The 18,487-nt window shown below is 35.0% G+C and overlaps 1 protein-coding gene across 1 annotated transcript in view; it reads left to right on the top strand.

Annotated features, from left to right (window-relative positions):
* Positions 1-18,487, top strand: part of BMPR2 (bone morphogenetic protein receptor type 2) — a 153,254-nt gene that overhangs the window by 84,530 nt on the left and 50,237 nt on the right. Inside the window, exons 2-3 of the mRNA XM_065930809.1 lie at positions 7,058-7,228; positions 8,962-9,132. Of these exons, the coding sequence (XP_065786881.1) occupies positions 7,058-7,228; positions 8,962-9,132 (342 nt within the window). The remainder of the gene's footprint in view (positions 1-7,057; positions 7,229-8,961; positions 9,133-18,487) is intronic.

The following is an 18,487-nucleotide window of genomic DNA, read 5'->3' as shown; positions in this document are numbered from 1 at the left end:
TTCTGCAGTATAGTTTGACGGAGAAGGCGATGGCACCCCACTCCAGTACTCTTGCCTGGAAAATCCCATGGACGGAGGAGCCTGGTAGGCTGCAGTCCATGGGGTTGTGAAGACTCGGCCATGACTGAGCAACTTCACTTTCACTTTTCACTTTTATGCACTGGAGAAGGAAATGGCAACCCACTCCAGTGTTCTTGCCTGGAGAATCCCAGGGATGGGGTCGCACAGAGTCGGACACAACTGAAGTGACTTAGCAGCAGCAGTATAGTTTGAAATTAGGGAATGTGTTAATGCTTTGTTCTTTTTCAAGATTGTTTTGTTTATTGAGGCATTTTGTGTTTCTATGCAGATTTATAATTATTTATTCTAGTTCTGTGAAAAATACTATTGGTATTTTGATAGGAATTGCATAGAATCTGTAGGTTGCTTGGTAGTATGGACATTTTGATAATACTAATTCTTCTGATCCATGAGCACTGATAATTGGATTCCTTTGCATTTATTTACATCATCTTGAATTTCTTTGTTCAGTGTCTTACACTTTTCTGAGTACAGGTGTTTCACTTCCTTGGTTAACTTTATTCCAAGGCATTTTACTCATTTTGATGCAATTGTGAATGGGATTGTTTTCTTCATTTTTCTGTTTGTTTGCTCTAAGTGTGTAGAAGTGCTGTAAATTTCAGTATGTTAGTATTGTGTCCTGCCACTTTACTGAATTCATTCACTAGTTCTCATAGGTTTTGGTTTTTTGGTGGAATCTTTAGGGTTTTCTATATATAATATATCATCCACAAATAGTGACAGTTTTACTTCTTTCTTTATATTTTGGATTCTTTCTATATTATTTTCTTGCCTAATTGCTGTGATAGCACTGTGAATACAGTGTTGAATAGAAGTGTCAAGTAGACATCCTTGTCTTAGTTCCTGATATTAAAGGAAAAGGTTTCAGCTTTTCACCATTGAGTATTGTGTTAGTTGTATTTTGTCATGCACGGGCTTAATTATGTTGAGGTGTGTTCATTCTATATCTACTTTGTTGAGAGTTTTTGTCATAAATGGATGTTGAATTTTATCATTCATTGCAGTTTTAATTTGAATTTTCATGTTAGATTCACATTCTTTTAATGTGAAAATTTATTTGCCATGTGTCTGTTGTTAATGTAGGGAAAGGAAATAAAGATGGATGGATCAGTGTTATTCTTGTATTTCTAGGAAAAGCTGACCAGCAGAGGCTTCCACATTAAAGGGCTCTGGGTGTCCAGGCATCAAAGGGAAAGAGCTCTGCTGTGCTTGTTGGACCTTGTTATAAAGAACTAGGCTTTCTTTAAACATCGGGATCTCCAAACTGAAATCTGTCATCTTAAAGACTTTGTGCCATAAGTACCTTATATATATATATATATGGAGAGAGAGAGAGAGAGAGAGAGAGAGAGAGTATGCTACATGAATGGTTCTTTAAACCAAGATGCTGTAGCACAACGCAGTTCTCCCCATACTGGAACTACTTGGTCAGCAGAGGTTAGAGATTTCGAATGCTCTGTAATGGACTGTTAATGGGCACGTGTATACAGTGGGGTGCAGTATATTTTGTTTGTAGAGCACATGGTCTTAGTGTCAAGTTTCTTTTTTGCTGATGTCATACTTGATTTTTCTCGGACATTAATCTTATTTTACTCTAAACAAAAATCCTGATAAAATTGAACATATATACAAATGTTCATAACAGTTTTATTTCTAATAGCCAAAAAAACCTGAAAACTACCCCATAAGCTTCATAAGATGAAAAATTAAACAGATTGTGCATCTCATCTACATCATGAAATGCTACTATATAAAAAGTAATTAACTATTGATTCATGCAGCAAATTGGGTGAACCTTAAGGAATTTTTGCTCAGTGAAAAAAGTCAGTCTCTAAAGGATATATACTATATGAACACCTGTGAAATATCAATCTTTGAGTTGGAGAGCAGGTTAGTGGTTACTGTTGATTAGGAATGGGGGATGAAGGGGTCATGATTATAAAGGATTAACATGAGAGTGATAATACAGTTGAATGTTTTGATTGTGATAGTATATGACAGAATTGCTTAAATTTTTTCTCGCACAGATAAGTACATGTATAACTGATAAAATCTGATTAAACTCTGTGGATTATGCTAATATCGATCTCTTGGTTTTGTTACTACTGTATAGTGATTGTGTGGGATGTTTGCATTGATGAGAGAGGTATTGGACTACTCTCTATTTTTCTTTTCTTTTCTAGACTGGACTAGCATAAGTTTTATTCAGTAGCCAAAGAATGGAGAAGTGGGAACCTAGTTTACAAATCAAATTCTCTTCCCTGTATTTTCAACTACCTATGGATATATTGGTATTTAAAAGTAAAACATCTAACATAAAAATCATTCAAAAGCTTTTGTTTTTGAAACATATAAGTAATCATGAATATATTCTCATGAAAGTTCAAAAAATATGATAGTATTTGTTTGTTTGTTTGTTTTTAAAGGGCAAATAGTTAATAGTTTCACTTCTCAGGTGATTCAGTGGTAAAGAATCTGTCAGCCAATGTCAGAGACACAGGTTCGAGTCCCTGGGGAAGATGCCCTGGAGGAAGAAATGGCAACCCGCTCCCAAGATTCTTGCCTGGAAAATTCCAGGGACAGAGGAGCTTGTTAGGCTATACCGTCCATGGGGTTGTAAAGAATCGGACATGACTGAGTACACACAGAGTTAATATTTTCAGTACAGCCTTTTTTCCTTTTCTTTTCTTCATAAAAGCAAGTAGGTAGTATTTTTCAGTGTGAGCATAATGGTGCTGATTTATGTCTGTAGTGACAGTTAATGATGCTGACATGATGAAACTATGCCATACCTTTATACCCTGCATTCTTGATAGTGTTATGTCACAGAGTGGGAAATGTCAGACAGCTGAGTATTCTAGACATGCCACATCTGTTCCTGGGAATTAAATGCTGCATATGATTAGCAGATGCAGATCCCAGAAAGCCTATGTAAACAGAAAATGTTTACTTTATTTTCAGTTTTATATGCATATGGAGCAATATAGTATATGTTGTCTGTACACTAATACTATTTTTATTGCTTCATTTATAGTTTCATGGTCAAAGGACTAGATGATTATTGCCTAGATATATAATCTTTGAGTGGGAAAATGATATTGAGTATAATTCATGTAGATATGAAAACTGCCCTTAACACTGTTGGGGATTTGTGGTATACAAAATGAGTTATGTAAACCTAATCTGACTCTGGGAACAAGTGAAGTCACCCTCCTGCTTGGTGGGGAAGATATGTATGTTAAATTGATAAAATATAGTACCATATAATGCTAAAGCAGAGCATGAAAAATGGCATTCTGGATATTGGGTATATTATGTGTAAAGGCCTGAAAAGCCCTTGGCATATTCGTGTGGTAGAAAGTGAAGAATGGAGGAATAGCGTGAATGGCAAGTGGTAGATTGAGTCCTAGGGCTGACTTACCCATTAGGCACGGTAAGCATAGAGTCCAGGGCCCATTATATTTTTGCAGGCCCATGAAAATGTTTTAATTTGTTTTAAAATCAGCAGGAAAAGAATGAAGTTTATTGTTGAAGAAAATGTTCTAATATTTAGTATTAATGTCTTTCTCCCAATGCACTTATAAAGTATACTTTTTAATGGAGGAAAGGTCCCATGAAAACTGAAGTTCCTAGGGCCCACAAAATTGGTCATGTTCCTATTGGGTGTTGATTATAAATGACTTTCAATGCTAAATGAAGTGCTTGAATTTCTTTCTAGCAACTTCAGGGAGCTAACAGATTTTAAGCATGGTCTACTTTATCTTTTATGAAGATATCTCTGTTAGCAGTTTGGATGTGACTATTTCCATTTAAACAAAGTTACGTTAATCAAAATTGTTTTAGTGCTTATTACAGCCAAATAGCACCTCTTTAAAATGAGGAGAACAGTTTTTAAAAACTCATGTCTAATCACAGTACTTGGTAAGGATGTCTCTTAAGAGAGCTAATTGACTATACTCAACTGATCAAGATTTGCCTAGCTGTTGACAAATTTAGAAAACCACATGTAAATAATCAGGTCTCTGTATGTGACAGTATGATGCTAGGCTAGACTCTCTCATAGTACTTTTTATTTCATACCTACTTTGCCTACACGATTTATGAAGAATCCAAAACTTTGTATAGAGATTCTGCTGAAACATTCCAACAATTAGCATTTAAAAAGCTATAAGCAATCTTTTATGAAATGGATTTCTTTTCTTTGATTTGACCAAAAGGTAGTTTGCTAGACATCTTTATTTTATATGGTAATTTGCTGAATCAAATTTGTAAGAGTTAAAATAGCAAAGTATATTTTCCCTATACTAATTAAACTTTTTCATTTAGGCTATGCTGGTCATCATTGCTGTGTGTGGGCTTTCTTTAGTTGCAGTGAGCAGCCCTGTTCTTCGTTGGGAGTTTCTCATTGTGGTGGCTTCTCTGTTGTGGAGCATGGGCAGTAGAGCTTGTGGGCATCAGTAGTTGCATCAGATGGGTGCAGTAGTTGAGGTTTCTGGGCTTATCTGCTCCGGGACATGTAGGATCTTCCTGGACCAGAGATCAAACTCGTGTCCTGTGCATTGGCAGGTGGATTCTTAATCACTAGACCTCCAGGGGAGTCCAGGCTGAGGTAATTTTGAGAAAAAAATTAGTGAAAACTCAGAGACAATAAAGGTATGACTCAGTGTATGTACATTTGCACCTTTATTGCTTTGATGATATTGGGGTGAAGAGAGAGGGAAACATAGAGGAGATTGGATTTGTTTATTGTCTTTCTCTATAAGGAGTCTTCTAGGTTTCATTCATTGAATTATTTAATAATGGCACTAAAAATTTATGCCGTTATGCTCATGCCTTTTGCTGCTTTTCTATTGTAAAAGAAATCCAGGCAGAGGAAAAATTTTTATTTTGTATCATTTAATGATAATATCCATTTTCTTTTTATTTTTAAATTAAATAAGGCATTTTCTTCTACTTCCAGGTATGGTTAGATCCCTATTCATTAACTCAATATTCAAAACAAAATTCTAGACAAAATGGATAACAACAGAAGAGGACGAGAAAAAATAGACTATCTTGGTTGTGAAAAACTAGAGATGTTTAGTTTATAAATTCATTCTGACCCTTCTAACAATGACAAAATTTCTAACAATAATGACAAAAAGGGAAGCAGAGTGGGTTATATAATTTCATCAAGTGGTAGTAGCTAAGGAGCTTTTAATTTTAATCAAGAAACGGGGATAGGGAGTTAAAATGGGCATACTTTTTTGAAAGATCTACATTATAGAATTTTGTTTTTAGTTTGCATCTTTTAAGTATCAGTCTCTGTGCTGTATGTAGTTTATATGTAGAGATATATTTTATTTTGATCTTAATAATAATTTGTTAAAGTTTGCAAATTAGGGTATATCTAAGGAAATACTGATTAAATATGCAAGATATATAAATGTTTGTCACTAAAGGAATTTGAATATGTGACTACTTATGGTAAAATATGGTAGAATCATAATCAGGCTAATGTCCTAAGATTAGTTTTTATGAAAAAGAATATACTGTATTTTCTGGCCATTTATTTGGTATTAGTGGATATCTTCTAGAAGACTGCCTGAAATAATTTTTAATTGTGGAAACCAAAATTTTTTTTAAGTGATTACTCTCTGTCTCCAAGTAGACTTTAAGATTCTTGAGGGGTGGAATTCTATACTTTAAATCCCCTATTTACTTAGCCCAGTACTTTGAATGTGGTCTGTTGTAATAAATATGACAGGTCTGTGTTTCTGAATGGACTTGAGCCCACAGTTGTTGGTCTTTCATTTCTTTTCTAGGGTTTGGTCCTTAGTTTTGTGCAAGAAACATTATTTTAATAGATCATCTGTAGTGCTGACATGGGCTTCCCAGGTGGTGCAGTGGTAAAGAATTCACCTGTCAATACAGGAGACACGGATTTGATTCCTGGGTTAGGAACATCCCCCTGGAGTAGGAAATGGCAACCCACTCCAGTGTTAATTGCCTAGAAATTCCATGGATGGAAGAGCCTAGCTACTACTAGTCAAACCATTAGGAATGTCTGCTTTATGAAACCAAATAAAGATCAGCCATTGCTTTTGATGACCATTTACTTCTTTGGTAGTCTCAGCAGTGCTGGTAAATGTTTGTTAGCTGATAAATTATGTGGCAAATGTGCTGATATTAGTTAAATCGATTATGTATATGGAGAAAGCTTGACTGGCACTGAAAATTCATTCAGATGACCTTCAGTATAAGGGATTATTAAGTGTTTCTTTTTCTGGCTATTTTATTGATATTTTTAATAATGGAAAATCATTTTCCTTTTGACCACTGATAGGCTTAATATTTAAAAACAGGGTTATTAAGGTATCATTTATATAGCATGAAATTCACTCATTTTAAGTGAATAGTTTTTTTTTTTTTTCTGATAAATTTTACAAAGCTATGAAAACATTACCACATGTAATTTTGGAACAGTTCCATCTCTCCAGATAAAAATCATGTATCCATTTGCAGTCAGTCTTCATCCTCAGTTTAATATGGCTAATGATGTTAGGTTTAGCATTTTACAATTTGCTGTAAAAGATGGTAGAAGGGAATACTGTAGAATTTCCAAAACTTTTATAAAGCCTTCTAGGTTTATTGCTTTCTTTATTTTGAATTTTTAATAATTTAGAGCATGGACATTTTTCTGATATTTGTTAATTCAGACGTTAATATTCCATAGAGTGATGAGAATAATTAGTATAAGAGGGTATTGCTTTTGAGAAATGTGTATTCAGTAAGTTTGCTTCTTGTTTGGAGGTTAACAAATTAATAGAAAATATTACTAAATATGTACGAAATTTTTCAGTTACCCACACCTTGTTAGAAATTTAGTAGGGAAATTTAAAGTGGCTTTCAAAAAAATTATAAAGGCTTTTGTAATAATTTTTTGCACAAAAAAAATTATCATAAAACAAATTTGTCATTTTTTCCTTTGTTTTAGCTTCTCAGAATCAAGAACGTCTCTGTGCATTTAAAGATCCGTATCAACAAGACCTTGGGATAGGTGAAAGTAGAATCTCTCATGAAAACGGAACAATATTGTGCTCGAAAGGCAGCACCTGCTATGGCCTTTGGGAGAAATCAAAAGGGGACATAAATCTGGTAAAGCAAGGCAAGTGGTACTTTCCTTACCTGCAGTAACTGCTTCATACAATTGAAGAATATCTAAGCGGGCGTGGAGATAAGATTATAACACCGTCTGCAGGAGAACAGGAAATTTAAAACTATGTATTCATGCATGTATTCACAAACGATCTCCAAATTTACAAAGTAATTGATTTTTAGCTTATTTTAATAGTATGTTATTACAGTGTTAGTAATATAATAACATTCTATGAAGTTTAGAAAATACAGAAAACTGTAAGAGAATTGTTTACAATTCCATACCTAAAAAATTTTTTTTAAACTATATTGGTTTATTTCCTTCAGGTACTACATTTGTACTCCTATGTTATATGTTTGTGTAATTTTTTTTCCAAATTGTAATAGTATATAAAAAATTTAATATACAGTTTTCCCATTTTAAATTCTATCATGGATATTTTCCTGTCTTTAAGGTTTCTTTGTGAACACTTTCAACATCTATATAGTATTTCATTGTATATGTGTATCTCAGTTTACTTACACATTACTCTTTTGTTGGACATTATGTTGTTTTCCGGTTTTCATTGTAATGTAATGCTTCAGTGAATATCTTTGAGCATAATTCTTTGTATCTCGAATAGATCTTTTTAAAAAAAACTTTACCCTGTGTGGAAAAACCATCTAATAGTTGGCATCTGCGATATCTGCTTGCGTTTACCAATCCTGGACTTCATTACTGACTCCCTTAGGTTTGTCTTAAGTCATGATTCCATCAGCAACCAAGACCTTCTGTTCAATGATGGGTTTTACTTCCAATTCCAGGGCTTTTGTCTAATCTGCAGTGTTCAATACGTTGCTCCATTAAAAGCTCTGCCTATTGTAATTTTATTTCAACAATCAAAAAAAAAAAACTTTATTTGTGACTGCATTGAGTTTCCTTTGCCGGGCATGGGCTTTTGTCTGGTTTCAGTGAGCGGGGGCTGCCCCTCCGTTGCAGTGCGTGGGCTTCTCATGGCGGTGGCTTCTCTTGTGGAGCATGGACTCAGAAAGCCCAGGTTCAGTATTTGTGGCTCATGGGCTTAGTTGCTCCGTGTCATGCAGGATCCTCCCAGATCAGGGATCGAACCTGTGTCTCCTGCTTTGGCAGTCAGATTCTTTACCACTGAGCCACCAGGGAAGCCCCAGAACAGACTTCTGGTTTTTTTTAAACACCAAAAATATTTTGTATTGGTATATAGCTGATTAACAATGTTGTGGTAGTTTCAGGTGAACAGCAGAAGGACTTAGCCATACATATGGGATAGACTTCTTGAAGTGCAATTTTTAGATGATCAAACATAAATATTTTAAAGGCTCTTCATAAAAACTACCATGTAACATTCTAGAAATGTCGTATATGTTTACCTTCCCTCCAGCACTGTATGAGAGTGTTACTGAATCCTTGTTATCATTGTATATCATTATTTTAAAAACCAGAACAATTCAATAGATCAAAAAGTATTCTTACAGATGTTTTAATAATAATCCTTGGATTACTTATGAAGTGAAACATTTTATTAATGCCCCCCCCCCAAAATGCCTTTTTATGCTCTGCCTTTTTCTGTTATTTAAAAACATGAGGTTTCCCTTTGGTTTGCAAGAGTGTTTTATAACTTATTTGTATGCCATCACATTGTTTGCAATTTGTTGTTTTCCTTTTAGTTCTTTCTCATCCTGCGGACTCCTAACTTGTTTCCATTAATATCTAATACCTACTTGTAGGATGTTGGTCTCACATTGGTGATCCCCAGGAGTGTCACTATGAAGAATGTGTAGTAACTACCACCCCACCCTCAATTCAGAATGGAACATACCGGTTCTGCTGCTGTAGCACAGACTTGTGTAACGTCAACTTTACTGAGAATTTTCCACCTCCAGACACAACACCACTCAGTAAGTAAAGTAACATACTTTTTCCTGAAAATTCCTTTCTCCAAAGATTTTCAGAATTTAAAATATTATAAAGTTATTCAAGTTTGGCCAAAGTAAAAGGGAGAGAGAATTCCAGCATTTTGAGAGTACATCTGGCTCATGCCTGAAATCGAAAAAAGGTACACCAGGATTTCCAAGATGTGAATCAAAATATAATACTTTCCAACTATATTTTGAAGGGAGTGACAATATTAAGAATACAACGTGTATACCTACTTTTTACCCAGCACTCCCATTTGTGGGAAATTTATCTTTGAAGACATACCCCCAACAGTATTAAATGCATACGCATAAAGTATCCATTGCAGTATTGTGTGCAACTGCATAGTATTGAAACCACGTAAAAGCCTAAGAATAGAAGATTGATTGAAATCCACTATGGTACGTATGTGTAATGGAGTACTAACTTTACAGCTGTATTTGGAGGTAATGTTGGGTGTATAATAAGCTTATACAATATGCTGTCTTTTATGTAAAACAGAAAACTTATCATTACAAAAAAAGTGAAGAAAGGATAAACCAGAAAACAGTGAAGTTGGTTACTTAAAAGAGTTGGAGGGAATGGAGCAAAAAGGTTACAGGGAAAGAGACTCCTCTGGACATAGCTTTATGCATGTAGCTTTGAATTTTGGTATCTGTGTGTGTAAAAAGTATAATCATTAAGGATGGGAAGGGGGTACAATTCCAAACTGAAAGCAAATGAGCCCAGTTGTATTTCAAATAAACATTGTAATCACACTTAAGGGAAAACGAAAGAACTAAGCATTTTCAATGGTGTTTGATTGCATATACTCTTATGCAAGATGTGATGTTAAGAGATAGTGGGGATAATTGCAAATAAATACTTATCTCTTGAGAAGATTTTATTTTCAGTAGTGTGGACAAAGCATTTCTGAAATTGTAGATATATTTGTATTATAGGATTAAGAAAATAAATGTAGGTGTTGATATTCTTGGGAGCCCTTGTTCTCACTGAAGGAAATAAGAAAACATAGTTATAGATGTGGAACTAAAAGAGAATCCTATATGAGTAGATTATAGTTCAAAATATCATTATGGACATATGACTTTAAAAATATCCACATATATGTATATGTGTTATATGCATTTATATGAAGCCGTGTGTGTGTGTATATATATTTGTGTGTGTGTACATCCATACCTACCTACATATATTTCTTACCTTTGTTTGTTGAAAAGAATAAGAAAAAACAAAATAAGAAACAAAACCACCCCAGTAACTATGAGTGTATATAATATCCAGATTTAATTTTTGCAATGACTCCCCAAAACTCCAAACTGAAAGCAATTGAACCCAGTTGTATTTCACATAAACATTTCTCAGCAAGGAGATCAAACCAGTCAATCTGAAAGAAAATCAGTCCTGAATATTCATTGGAAGGACTGATGCTGAAGCCGAAGCTCCAGTACTTTGGCCACCTGATGCGAAGAACTGACTCATTGGAAAAGACCCTGATGCTGGGAAAGATTGAAGGTAGGAGAAGGGATCAACAGAGGATGAGATGGTTGGATGGCATCACTGACTCAATGGACGTGAATTTGAGTAAGCTCCGGGAGTTGGTGATGGACAGGGAAGTCTAGTGTGTTGCAATCCATGGGGTCACAAAGAGTCAGACATGACTGAGTGACTCAACTGAGCTGAACTGATGACTCCCCAGTCAACGAAACTTTGGCTCCTTGGAAAAATGACTTATCCTATGTTTGAGATCCTTGTAGTGCTAAAAAACTACAGTATTAAGTTATAAACCATTGAGGGAAAATGAATTGGTTCTCTGTTGATAGCAGAGAGAGAGAAGATAGGGCAGTTGTTTATAGTAGAATGCCAAATGGTAAATGGAGAAGCTAAAAGATTATCATTATGCAGCTATCATTCCAAGTATTGGGTCAGGCAAGAATCATCAAATGATCTCAAATCTAGGGGGCAGTCAGTAAAGACAGTGGGTATTTGAATTTAGGATTTATCCAACATATATTGCAAGGGGGCAATTAATAATTATGAAGTGAGAAAATTGGACAGTACCTTAGCCAAGTATTAATAGTGTCATTAATGAAGGGGAGATGGACATCCATGATACCCCGAGGACACAATGTGCTAATACAGTACTGTATTTCAACCAAGAATGCATATCCTTAATCTAACCACAAAGATAAATCAGGCAAGTCATAAATTAAGAATGTTGTATTACAAAAAGGGAGTTTGTTTCCCTCAAAAATGTCAGTTCAGTTGCTCAGTCGTGTCCAACTCTTTGTGACCCCATGTACTGCAGCATGCCAGGCTTCCCTTTCCATCACCAGCTCCCAGAGCCTGCCCAAACTCATGTTCATTGAGTCGGTGATACCATCCAACCATCTTATCCTCTGTAGTCCCCTTCTCCTGCCTTCAATCTTTCCCAGCATCAGGGTCTTTTCCAGTGAGTCAGTTCTTTGCATCAGGTGGCCAAAGTATTGGAACTTCAACTTCAGCATCAGTACTTTCAATGAATAATCAGGTCTGATTTTGTCAGGTGAATCTGGGTAACATACATATATATATACATATATAAAGAGTTTTTGTAAGTTTAACATAACCTCTAATTTAAAGGTTTGATTTTTTATATGTTTTATATGTTTTCTGTATGTTATATATATTTTATATGTTTTATATGTTTTCTGTATGTTGTATTTCTCCTTTAAGAAGAATTATTGCCATTGAAAAAGAAAAGAAAAAGATCTTCTGATATTTAGAAATTCATGTCAGTTATTTTGCTGTAACCCCTGATACCAGGTTGTTGGCAGCAGAGGCTTTAGCAGGTGTTCAAACTGAGTCACAGTATCAGATAATTCTCCAAACTAAAACTGGCTAGAGATGAGGAGATTTATGGATTGATAACTCATATAGGTCTTTGCTCTTCAATCATTTTTTTCAAAGATTTTTCTGTTCTACTAATAAGTCTCTTTCAGTTGTTTGTCTCTTTTAAGGGGATAGGTACTATATTTTGACTATTTGAACATTAAAAATGAGAAAGTATGAGAATCTTAAGAAACACTATCCAGTAGTTCTGTACCTGTTTATGCACTATTATCAGTAAACCTGGTTCTAGACACAGCTATGGATTTCAGGAAGATTTGGTACTTTTCTTCCCTCAAGATCTCCTTTTCTGTGGCCCTTTCCTTTCTCTTAGGAAACCATCCATCTTTTGTGCCCAGTATGATAGGTTAACTTTCTGAGGTACTTTGTTTTTCTTCTCCCATCTGCATTTGCTGTTCTTAATTCTCTTTCCTTTTGGCCTTAAGACATTACTGTTAGATATTTATTTAATGAATATTGCTTCTTAAAATATTACTTGCAGTAAACTTTAGATTCTTAGAGAATTTTTTTTTAGATGAGATACATCTACTAGTGAAATTTCAATTCAGTCTATCAGGATTATACAGTTGATAGAGCAGTTTTCTTTCAGTAAACGTATTAAAGGGACTCCAGGCCTTTATTACATATGGAAACTGAAACCAGCTAAATAACATTTTTTGAGTACTCATTAAGGGCTCTATATTCATTAAGCATTTACATTTAACCCTTACAGAAACATATGAAATGGTTACTGTTACATTCTTGTTTTACATGAAGAACACTGAGGCACAGATATGTAATTTACCAAGTCACACAGCTAGTAAGTGGTAGAGCCAAGATTTCAGACCAGATGTTTTGATTCCAGAGTATGTGTTACTAAACATAACTTTCTATTAGTTTTAACCATTACTGTCGATACTCAGTTATCCTTAACCATTACTCTCTGCACACAAACGGGGCCAGATTAATACTTACTACCAAATGAATATGTTCATTCATTTGGTAGAATGAAAAGATTTTTTGAGCATGCTTATGACATTTTCCCCAAATTCAAGGACATCTGTGTTTATTTGTATCATCTCATTAAAAAAATACTTACAAGTATTTTAAAGGGAAATGTCTCATCAACTGTAAATGGAAAGCCAGTATGATAAGTAGAAGGTGTTGTAAGTATTATAAGAAAGAAGAACTTGAAAAAATCACTTATTTATATCACCTCACACCAGTCAGAATGGCCATCATCAAAAAGTCCACAAACAGTGAGTGCTGGGGAGGGTGGAGAAAAGGGAGTGCTCTTGCACTGTCGGTTGTAAATTGAGATAGCCACTGATATGGAAGATGGTATGGAGATTTCTTTAAGAACTAGGAATAAAACCACCATTTGACCCAGCAATCCCACTCCTAGACATAAACCCTGAGGAAACCAAAATTGACAAAGACAGATGTATCCTATTGTTCATTGCAGCACTATTTACAATAGCCAGAACATGGAAGCAACTTAGATGTCCATCGATAGATGAATGGATAAAGAAGTTTGGGTACATATACACAATGGAATATTACCCTCAGCCATAAAAGGGAATGCATTTAGATAGAAAACAACAAAATTCTATAAAGCAACTATCCTTCAGTAAAAAAATAAATGTTAAAAAAAGACAGCATTAAAAAAAAACAGCATTATAAAAGGGGAACACATTTGAGTCTGTTCTGATGAGGTGGATGAAACTAGAACATATTATACAGAGTGAAGTGAGTCAGAAAGAGAAAGAGAAATATCATATTCTAATGCATATATACGGAATCTAGAAAAATGGTGCTGAGGAATTTATTTACAGGACAGCAGTGGAGAAACAGACATAGAGAATAGACTTGTGGACATGGGGAGAGAGGAGGAGAGGGTGAGATGTATGGAAAGAGTAACATGGAAACATATTATCATATGTAAAATTGATAGCATCAGGAATTTGGGAATTCGCTGTGTGGCTCAGGAAACTCAAACAGGGGCTCTGTATTAACCTAGAGGGGTGGGGTAGAAGATGGGAGGGAGGGTCAAAAGGGAGAGGGTATATGTATACCTGTGGCTGACTCATGTTGAGGTCTGATGGAAAACATCTGTAAAGCAATTATCCTTCAGTTAAAAAAAAATTTAAAAATTGCTGATTTAATTGTAAATAAGTTGAAAGTAAGCTTGTTAATTAGCTAGATATTGTTGCTTATCAAATTGTCTGAAACTTGAGGCTTGCTTTCTTTGTGTTAAGAGAAGAGAATAGCAAATGTTTGTGAGGTAATAGAATTAAACTATTTCCAAGTTGAGATTTTATCTTGTAATAACCAGACAAAAGAAAGAAAGAAACCTTACTAATACATGTCCATGTAGAACCTAAAAAGTTTGACACTTCAGGAAAGTGAACTATATTATTTTTGAGTTTTCTCCAACCATGAGGGACTTTGTGGTACTTACTCTATTTAAAAAGAAAGCCAGTCTTCAAGTAAATGAATTTGTATCTACAGTATTCTTTTATTTTCTTAAACCCTCAGTTCATCCTTTATGTGTTTGTAAATTCCAAGAGTTTGAAAGGATATAATTAATGCAGTATTCGCAGTTATTTTAGAAAAATTTCTTGATAACACTTCTGGAATTGGTGTAATTAACCTCCCTAACTGTAAATAAGATAATTAACTTAGTAGAAAAGCAGGCAAAAATTTGTCATTTAAAAGAATTAAACTTTATTCACTGTGTTTAATATTGGAAGTTTGGATGAAAATCAGTATAAAAGTGTAGAATACCTTTATTTTATGTATGTTATTCATTAAGTTGATGGTTAGATCAGGTTGATAATAAAGATTGAACTGCACCTAATGCTAGGTTTAAGAAATTCTAATTTATGCTGTGCTGTTTGTTAAGATTAGAAATTCTAATTTCAGCATCTGGCAGCAAATGTCTTTATCTCACACTAAGCTAGAAACGAAAACCTACATTCAGAGTCACTGACATTGGCATAGGACCACAGGTAGGTTTTTAGCTATTGTGAATTTATAGTGATTTTTTTCAGTTTTTACTGCTTCTGTGACAGCATTGAAGCAATTGAGTAGACAGAAAATGGGTAATAAGAATGTCTTAAAAATTTTCTGCTTAATACTTCATGAAGCATTTTAGTAAGAATCAAAACAAAATATGTTGTTCCTTCTTGTACTTACTAAAAATACTATTAGACATAATACACTACCATGTACACTGCCATATGTAAAGTAGTTTGCCAGTGTGAATTTGTTGTATGACTCAGGGAGCTCAAACCGGGACTCTGTGCCAACCTAGAGGGCTGGGAGGTGGGAGAGAGGTTCAGAAGGGAGGGGGCATACGTATACCTATGGCTGATTCATGTTGATGCATGGCAGAAACCAACACCGTGTTTAAAGCAATTATCCTTCGAGTAAAAATAAATAAAATGTTAAAAAAATATTAGTGGAGAAGAAGTAGCACAAAAGAAATAGAGGAATGCATTCCTGTAGAAAATATTAATTCTTTAATGCTGTAGTTGTTGTTTAGTTGCTAAGTTGTGTCTGAGTCTTTGTGACCCCATGGACTGTAGCCCTCCAGGCTCCTCTGCCCATGAGATTTTCCAGGCAAGAATACTGTAGTGGGTTGCCATTTCCTTCTCCAGGGAATCTTCCCCACCCAGGGATCACACCCAAGTGCATTGGTAGGCAGATTCTTGACCACTGAACCACGAGGGAAGCCCACTGGTAAGAATATAATTGACTGTAATGCTGTAGTAGCAAGATTCTATGTTATATATTCTTAGTCAGACAGTTTTGATTCTGAAGTTTTGCTAGCTCTACCCTGTCGCGAAGAGTCAGACACGACTGAGCGACTGAACTGAACTGAACTGAGCCCTGTTGAAAGTCCATCCCTTTCCATGTTTACCAACTTGACCCTAACTCTAAAAAAGAATAGACTGATATTTAAATATAAATGTCTTCTGAGATCCAAATGTGGATGTTGATCAAGAAATAATTTCCATGTCTTCATTTCAATAACTACAAATTTTCATGTCTTTTATGATTTCCAGTTCCATACATGTTCTGTACCTGTTGGCCTGCATTAACTGTACTTCATTTTCTTGTTGTATCTCTTTGATTACTGAGAACTTTTTGCATCTTTTCATATGGAAGAACTTATTATTCTTAAATCCATAAATATTTAGTGGTTTCAGATGCCAACATATCATAAAAAGTAGTGTTATAGATACATGAAAAATTTCCAGTACATCCAAAACCAAGATGAAAGTGGGTTCTAGGACTTTTTAATCAGTAGAAATTGATTAAGAGGCCAGACACGAAATTCAGGCAAGGCTTTATTGGGACTTCTGTTGCAGCAGGAGGGAATGAAAACAAGTAAAATGTTCCCTTGCTTCTTCCCTGAGGGTCGAAGGATGGGAACTTGTCCTTTTTAGGGGTGGGTCCACAAGTCAGGCCAGGGGGGTGATGGGGTGGCTTACCCATCCCATTGGTGGCGCAATGTACAGGGTTCGCTTGCAGTACCCCACTTTTGCTCCTGCCTCCTCAGAAGTGGCAGTTGGGTTTTTCATCTTTTTTGTATCTTCTTGTTCATAATTTGCCCCATCTGTGAATGCATGCAGTTATTTTTAAGGCCCTTTTGGTTTGTTTGTATTTTGTTGTTTGAGGAGACACTGGTCCAATTGCAGGCCCTGCAGCAAAAGATCCCAGGTTCCAGCCTGTCTGAAAACCAGCTGTGGTTTGTATAGAAGCTGTCTTTAAAATAATATGTTGGTTTTTAAAAACTGAGATATTATTGACATATATAACATTATATTTAGTTTCATATGTTCAACATAATCTTTATAGTAATCTTGACATTCTCTCTACATGCATGGTGAGTCAATTCAATTGTATCCGACTCTTTGTGACCTGTGGAATGTAGCCCACCAGGCTCTTCTGTCCATGAGGATTCTCCAGGCAAAAATCCTGGAGTGTGTTGCCTTTTCCTCCTCCAGGGTATCTTCCCGACCCAGGGACTGAACCCGCGTCTCTTAGGCCTACCTACGTTGGCCGGTGGGTTCTGTTTTTGTTTTAGTATTCTACATAAAAGATCATATGGTATTTCTCTTTCTCTGTCTGATTCATTTTACTTTGCACAGTGCCCTCAAGGGTGCATCCATGTTGTTGCAAATAGATTTCCTTCCTTTTTTATGGTGAATATGTATATGTGTGTGTGTATACACATATACCACATTTTTTTATCCATACATTCATCAATAGATACTTAAGTTGTTTCCATATCTTGGCTATTGAAAATAATGGTGCAGTGAGCTTGGGGTGCATGTATCTTTTTGAGTTGATATTTTCGTTTTCTTCAGACATCAGATAAGTATCCAGAAGTGGAGTTGCTGTGTCATATGTTAGTTCTAGTTTTAATTTTTTGAGGAAACTCCATACTGTTTTCGACAGTAGCTGGACCAATTTTCATTTCCACTATTCACCAACACTTGTTATTTCTTGTCCTTTTGATAAAAAATGTTTGATAGTAGCATGGAGAGGTAGTCACCCTAGTATGTTTATCACTGGACCATTTTTTGGCTTTCCCTTTTTTTCTTTCAATTATTTACTAACTACTATAAAGGCTTAACTAATTTTTTAAAAGTAAATTTTTTTTTTCATATTCTTGCCAGTTACTTTACTTTTATTCCTAGACTACATCCACAAGACCTCCGTCTTTTCCATTACATATCCCTATTTTTTTCTAGTTATTCCTCTGTATTTCAAGATGTTCAGTAATTTGTTAAAGATCAATTGATATAAAGAAGGACTGACATAGCTTAGTGAAAATGGCTTACCCAACAAGATCTATTTGTTTAAAATTATGAGAAAGCAATGTTTAAATGGTTACGTGTTAAGGGAAACTCCTATTGACCTAAATTTTGAAGTGTTTTATGATGGAGAAAAGTGGCACTTTTTAAAAAAAAATTGAACTATAGTTGATTTACAGTTCTGTCCTGGTTTTAGGTATATACAAAGTGATTTGATTATATGCTTATATATAGTCATTTATTTATATTCTTTTCAGATTCTTTTCCATTATGGTTTATTACAAGGTACTGAATAGAGTTCCCTGTGCTATACGGTAGATCTTTGTCGTTTATCTGTTTTATGTATGGTGATGTGTATCTGTTAACCCCATACTTCTCGTTTATCATCCTCTTTCCCTGTGGTAACCATACGTTTGTTTTCCACATCTGTGAGTCTGTTTCTATCTTGTAAATAAGTTCATTTGTATTATTTTTTAGATTCCACATATAAGTGATACAATATTAGTCTTTCTGACTTAATTTACTTAGTATGATTATCTCTAGCTCCTTCTATGCTGCAAATGGCAATAAAAAATGGCATTCTTTAGTTTCAGTTTCTATTAATATTGGCACAGAGATTAAAAGCCTGATGTTTAATTCA

The sequence above is a fragment of the Muntiacus reevesi genome, chromosome 3, assembly GCF_963930625.1.
Source record: "Muntiacus reevesi chromosome 3, mMunRee1.1, whole genome shotgun sequence".
Taxonomy (NCBI): domain Eukaryota; kingdom Metazoa; phylum Chordata; class Mammalia; order Artiodactyla; family Cervidae; genus Muntiacus; species Muntiacus reevesi.
Note: the sequence above shows the minus strand (reverse complement) of the source record. Positions and strands in the feature narration are given on the sequence as shown.